The 6,650-nt window shown below is 35.3% G+C and overlaps 1 protein-coding gene across 1 annotated transcript; it reads left to right on the top strand.

Annotated features, from left to right (window-relative positions):
- Positions 1–458: 458 nt before the first annotated feature.
- LOC111513173 (regucalcin) lies at positions 459–5,407 on the top strand. Its single transcript, XM_023169341.2, has 6 exons — positions 459–618; positions 918–1,075; positions 1,385–1,597; positions 3,453–3,671; positions 4,607–4,722; positions 5,132–5,407. Exons 1-6 carry the CDS (start codon positions 560–562, stop codon positions 5,369–5,371), a joined length of 1,005 nt encoding a protein of 334 aa, XP_023025109.2. The 5' UTR covers positions 459–559; the 3' UTR covers positions 5,372–5,407.
- Positions 5,408–6,650: the final 1,243 nt, after the last annotated feature.

The raw sequence follows: 6,650 nt of genomic DNA on the forward strand, positions 1-6,650 counted from the left end.
GTAGGCTAGTTTTATGTTGTAAATGTGCAATAAGAAAGGATTTCTAAATATTTCAACTGGAAATCCCCCTGGGGATAAGAGGGGCGCGATTACATATGAAAATTACCTTTTCATCACCGTTTCTCCGTATCGCTATATTTTCGGAGTTTCAAATGTTGTATGTAGGTTAGTTTTATGTTGTAAATGTGAAAAGCCCCCTTGGGATAGGAGGGGCGCGATTACATGTGAAAATTACGTTTTCATCACCGTTTCTCCGTATCGCTATATTTTCGGAGGTAGGTAAGATGGAAGATAAAACGCACTAAACATGAGGGTGCAGTGTTTTTCGTTGACGTAGAAAATATTGAAATAGCAAAAAATACGATCCGTATATATTTTCTGAAAGTCAAACCAATAGTGAATTTATAACAAGTACAATAGCGAGTCCAGCTGATATTGATAGAGATAAAACAATCAACATAATAATAGGTAAGGATAGTCAAAGTATAAAAGCCTGGAACTCTGTATTGTGTTGTTTGTAATACCAACAATCATATCAGGTGAATTATCACAATTAATCATGATCGGTACATTTTTGTGCACTTTCTCTCTATGGCTGTTCACTTCTCTGAACGTATGGTAAGTTTGCGGCACATTGTGCATTACTTGAAAACTTCAACTCAATTATTTTCTTCAATTTATTTCATGTAAAGAAAATGACTTCATTTTTTTGGTTGGAACTCAAACAAAAAAAAAGGATTCTAGCTAGGAATTCTAGCATATTAAAAGGGAAGACCTCATTAACCCTCAGCTCGCACGAGTTCAGACAGCTGGTTAACGGGAAAACAGAGAAACAGATTTAAGAGAAATTATTATAGGAATGAGGCGGTTTTCTTCATGTAAAAATTGATCTTGGCTTATTAAAATTGATTTTTCAGTGCCGCCTACACTATAAAACCGGTTACGCCCCCCATACAACATAGTGAGGGTCCCCATTGGATTGAAAACCAGCAAATGGTATATTACGTCGACACGTTCAGACCCACAATATATAGATGGGAATATTCTACAGGCAAAGTATCATCACACCGTCTAGGTAAGTAAAAAGTGGTGTTATCGCTGTTTACTTCTCAGTCTGGTCCTTTAAGGACAGTTGAATCTAACAATGCAGTCGTCTAATATAGAATGTAGGCTTTTACGGCTGGCGTCAATGGTTTTGTTGGTTTCCGGGTTTTGGCGTGTTCCTCTTTGGTAACAATCTTCAAACTTTTCAACTGCGTTTGCCGCAGTCATCTTCAGTGGAGTGATCGAAGTACTGTTCTTGACGTATCAACTGAAACTGAAGCTTTTATTTGTGTCATGTCATTTACCTATAGTGCTGATTCTCCGCGGGTTTTTTTCTTAGATCATCATGACTCTATTGGGATAATAATTCCGATCAAAGATACTGAGGACGAATTCGTTGTGGGGGCTGATCAAGATATATACAGATTGAAATGGCCCAAGGAGGACTCAAATGAAAAAATTGAATTTGTGAACCTGGCGAAGGTACAGCCAACGAAATCAGAAAAACAGTTTAATGACGGCAAAGCTGATTGTCACGGCAGAATTTGGGCAGGTACGTAATTTCCATAAATAAAATTTATGGTTGATATAACTATCAACCAATTTTATTAAATTACTGTGCGGTTAATGTTTCATTTCCAATTTACATTTGCAAAAAGTTAATTGATTTTCTGCTGCTAAACAAATTTGCATTCACCTTTACAGTAGAATTCCGATGTACCTACCATGTAAAATGTCGGACATTAAATATTGTTGACCCTTACACACATATATCTTATGACATATGACGAAATTCTCCTTTATTCACCATCCCTCATGCACTCCTCAATGCATGCAACACTTTTACCACCTCCAAGGGTAAATTTTCGTGTTGTGGACCCCCGGCGATTTTTAAAAAATTTTTGACTGTACTTACGTATTTTGATGCGTAGATTACGAATCCGAAAGAAAAAAGCGGCGCTCTCCCTTATTTTAAAAGTTACAGCACTTCAAAGTTCAGAAAAGGGCAACTTTTCAGCCTTCTTTTTCACCAAATAAACTATTTAAAAACACAAGCAGTTATTCACTAGGTCACCTTTACACCTTTTTCCTTCTTCTTTAACACTTTTCATTTCAATAATCAAAATTTTTCTTATAAAAATGTTAAAAAATGTACGGAGCTGCATTTTGGTTACATATCACTGTATTTTACCTTTTTAAGGTTAATGATATGGTTGGTACGACTGATGCAGTCAATATTCCTAAAGTAATTCAAATGTTTTTTGCCTTCATTCTTTAGCTCGTAAATTGGTTTTTGGCACTTTTCTTAAAATTACAACAAATGTACTGAGGTTTTTTCTTCGGTATTTTCATAATCCGCTTTCTATTGCATCTATACCATAAAGTGTCATAATTTAATTTGCACTCTTCATTGCAATTAGTACAACGTATTGTTGCTGCAAACACTCCTACTTGAACCAAATATAGAATTAAATTATTTCTTACTTTCACTAAATTAAGAACTTCGTTCAAATTCATTTTGTATTTTTCTCTCACGTCAAACTAAAAATTCAAATCTACGAATTTAAAATAGTAGGTGACGACAAATACCAACCGCTTTTTTCTGAAATGTCACTAGTATCTAACCTACAAATTTAAGAGTGTCACCAGGAGAAGCATTCGTTTTCAAATTAAGTTTTTTATAAGAAAAATGTTGATTATTGAAGTGAAAGTGTTAAAGAAGGAGGAATAAGGTGTAAAGGTGACCTAGTGAATAAATGCTTGTGTTTTTAAATAGTTTATTTGGTGAAAAAGAAGAAAAGTTGCCCTTTTCTGAACTTTGAAGGGCCGTAACTTTTTGAATAAAGGAGAGCGCCGCTTTTTTCTTTCGGATTCGTAATCTACGCATCAAAATACGTAAGTACAGTCAAAAAATTTTTAAAAATCGCCGGGTGTCCACAAAACGAAAATTTACCAAAAATATGTGACTTAGTGCCTTTTTGGCATGTCACAATCTTTGATTTTTCTTTGTCAAGGAAATCTGCATTCTTTCCCCTTTCATTTGATGTACTGTACGCGATGGGGGCGACTATGCGAAAAGACGGCTTGTGTCCTTTTGGCATGTAGCCAGGTTTGTTTTTCTGTTCGCCTTCTTCACAATTTACTGGGGAGTCCAAGAATGTTGGATAAGGTCATTATTATAAGATAATAGCTGTGGTACAAGTCGATGCAACACTTTGACAGAATAAAGCAATCCGTGTGAGTTTCTCATTAGTCATTGGTTGCATACCATTTGAATTCACATCCCGCTAATTCATTAAATTTGGAAAAACTGACATTCTATTCTCTTCACTGATTATCTTGTCTCCAAAGACAAATTGAAAATGTACGAAAAAGATCACAAAATGTTCTCATTGGCATGTTTTTAGGGGTACTGACTAGAAACGAGGATTTGACGGTTCAGCCACATGGCGGCTGCTTGTACATGGTCACCGTCAATGGTACCATTGAAAAGGAAGAAAAAATTTCAAATACCAGCATAAGCAACGGTCTAGCTTGGACGAAGGACAGCAAAAAATTCTACTTCATAGATAGTACAGAAAGGACTGTGACAGGATATGATTATGATCAAACAAGCGGAGAAATAGGTAAGATTTTCCATCCTGATCCCACATTAGGATCATATTTAGATATGGAAAATTATTGATTGTTTGTATACTCGCTGAACTAACGATTTGTCTAGTTGCATATGAAAACATTAACATATCTGGTAGAAGTAACTGATGATGTTAACCATAACGAGAGTCTAGCGACAGCATTTTTGGCAAGGAAAATTGTTTTCAATAGTTTATGACTTGTTTGTAGGGCTTTACCTTTGGTTTTGGCAATATTCAGTTCGAATTTGTTTTTGATTATAAATTTCATTTAAAATATAAACGATAAAACATATCTTCGAAACATCTTCTATCAGAACTCTCTCATTTCTCACACCCAAAAAGTTTTCATTGCGTATATTTCTATTTTCAGGTTAGGCGGAGACAAAATTCAAATGAAAAAAATCAAATTTGTTGTTCTATAAATTTTATTGTTTGCTTACAATAACACGAGGTGCATAGAATATCTCTGGTGTGACCGTCAGGAGTACACCTCCAATGATACTAATTAACAAAAGAAGATGTGGCAAAAAGGATAACAAATCTGGTGTGGAAGACAATAAAGAGTCAACCATCTTCCCATCAAAAAAAAAAATACAGGCTATTTTGTCGTAACTGGGTAATGACCTAGAAGCCAAACCCAAAAGCCAATAAGAAGAAGAACTGATATTAGGTGGAAGCACAGAACTATAATAGTTCTGTGGGTGGGTACATTATTATGGTCCACAGATTAAAGTAAAGATCGAACAAAATACGAGCGATAGATGCCAATTCTTGCACCATCACATCTAATCAAAATGTTTACAAAGTTGGCTCAAACTCATTTCTCTCGTTGAGTTTTTGACAAAACAATAGCGAACCGGTAAAACACCAGGATTTCCGTGCATCTTACATGACTTATTTGTTAAACCTTATATGAACTTTTTCAGAAAATAAAACCACAGTTTTCAACCTTGCGGATCATCCTGATTTGAAGGGAATCCCGGATGGAATGATAATCGATGACGAGGACAATCTGTGGGTCGCTCTTTTTGGTGGAACTTCTGTACGTATGAGTTGATAATAATCAAAACGATGGTAAAAATCGAAAAGATAAACAAACTGGAAATTAAGTCATTTTTTCATGCACTACTATCGCCGTTACCTTATTCCGAAGATTGAAAACATTATTTTACCAAACATGTCAAATTTGTTTGTGAGGAAAACAAGTTTCGACCTGGTTCCATCCTCTTTCCTCCTGATACCTACTCTTCCAAAAAACTCAGATTTTGAGAGTTAACAAGTCTCTTTCTAGATTTGATAAACTATATATTGGTCACTGTTGCAGTATGCTCAGGTACCATTGATGTAATGTATGAAAAATTAATACAGCGGTTTTTTATTGGATCAAGAATACAACGACTTTGGGCATAGGTACCTTCCCATAACTTATTATTAGTATATTATTGTTTCAGGTTGTTCACTTGAATCCAAGTACGGGGAAAATAATTAAAGTCATAACAATACCGGCGACGTACGTAACTTCTGCATGCTTTGGGGGTCCAGAACTTGACGTACTTTATGTAACGACTTCCCGCCTCCACCTTAATGAAACCGAGCAACTGAAAGAACCGCTAGCGGGGAGCGTGTTTGCTATAGAGGACTTGGGAGTGAAAGGCGTCCGGGGACATGCAGCCATATTCAACTTGTCCTGACTAATATTGAAGTAATAATATATTTATTTATAAAAACTGAAGTGTTCTTTATACCTGACCTTTTTGATTCGCCATGTTTGGCCTACACGGCGAATTTAAGTTTAGTTCTAGTAGAGAACATTCAAAGGACACGTTTTGATGAAATTAGAATGCTGTTTGAGTTTCAGTCAACTCATAAGAAGTATCTGTCTCAAAATATACACTCATTACTTATGGTTCCAACAGCGAACCAACCCTAGTATATGATAACTTTCTCATCTGTAGAACCTTCATCAATCAAGACCAGGAAAAAATAGTCCGTTGTCGACTACATCGAATCCCGAGCACAAAATCTTTATGCTGATGGAATTAATGGAATAAGTTGGCAAAATTGCACTGACTCTAATGGCACTTATTTCGATTAAATTGTAAAAATATTCACTGACATATTACAGTTTAAAGTAGACTAATAAAACGGGTAGAAACTTTTGAAAAACCTTATACCTAATGTATAAACATATGTTAGAAACTGGTCCCAGAACCGAGCCCTGTGGAACCCCACACTTGAGGTTTCCTTAATTTGAATTTTCATTAGTACTTACTATTTGACTACGATCAGTAGGTATGATTTTATCAATTGATAAGAGAGTCCTCTAAATCCATGGTATTCAAGTTTTTGTAGCAGTATTCCATATTGGATTAGAGCAATAGGTTCCCTTGGAATTTTGACACAGAAGCGCATAATATAAAGGCAACATCAACTTCATTTTGACTTTGAAATAAAACACATTGCCAGTAATAATGTCCTGTTTATTATTACTCTCTGTCCGAGGTAGATATACAATCAACAAAAAGGTGAAAACAAATACTGTAGATGAACAAATCATGCTTTGGTCGGATATCGCTTTAAACATATATGTTGAACATAGGGCTCTTTTCAAAAAATATCACAGATAGATTTCACAGATACGCCTGTTGACACGATTCCGGATAAAAAACCAAATGAAGAGTTATTATGTGTCACGTGTTATAGTGTCATGCCAAAACCCATTTCCCAATGTTATCAAAAAGTATTAGAGAAGTGGGAGAAGGATAAATCTGTCTATTCAGATGACAAAAATGAAGGTTTCCTTCGAAAAACTACATGATTTAGTAAATGTTACAAACAGTATATTTCAACCAAAAATTCCCTTCAGGCTTGACGAATTATTTTATTTCAAAAACTCATACGGGAAAAATTCCTCAAATTCTGTATGAATTTTGCTAGTATCACCATTCTTCAAAAACAACAAAGACCTTT

The sequence above is a fragment of the Leptinotarsa decemlineata genome, unplaced genomic scaffold, assembly GCF_025532065.1.
Source record: "Leptinotarsa decemlineata unplaced genomic scaffold, Ldec_3_MD MMD2_tig00002974_RagTag_RagTag, whole genome shotgun sequence".
NCBI lineage: Eukaryota > Metazoa > Arthropoda > Insecta > Coleoptera > Chrysomelidae > Leptinotarsa > Leptinotarsa decemlineata.

Excerpts from the sequence above, each read along its gene's own strand:
- LOC111513173 (XM_023169341.2), top strand. The coding sequence starts at position 560 with ATGATCGGTACATTTTTGTGCACTTTCTCTCTATGGCTGTTCACTTCT. Across the intron at positions 619-917 it reads TTCACTTCTCTGAACGTATG|TGCCGCCTACACTATAAAAC; the intron begins GTAAGTTTGCGG and ends TTGATTTTTCAG. Across the intron at positions 3,672-4,606 it reads TCAAACAAGCGGAGAAATAG|AAAATAAAACCACAGTTTTC; the intron begins GTAAGATTTTCC and ends GAACTTTTTCAG.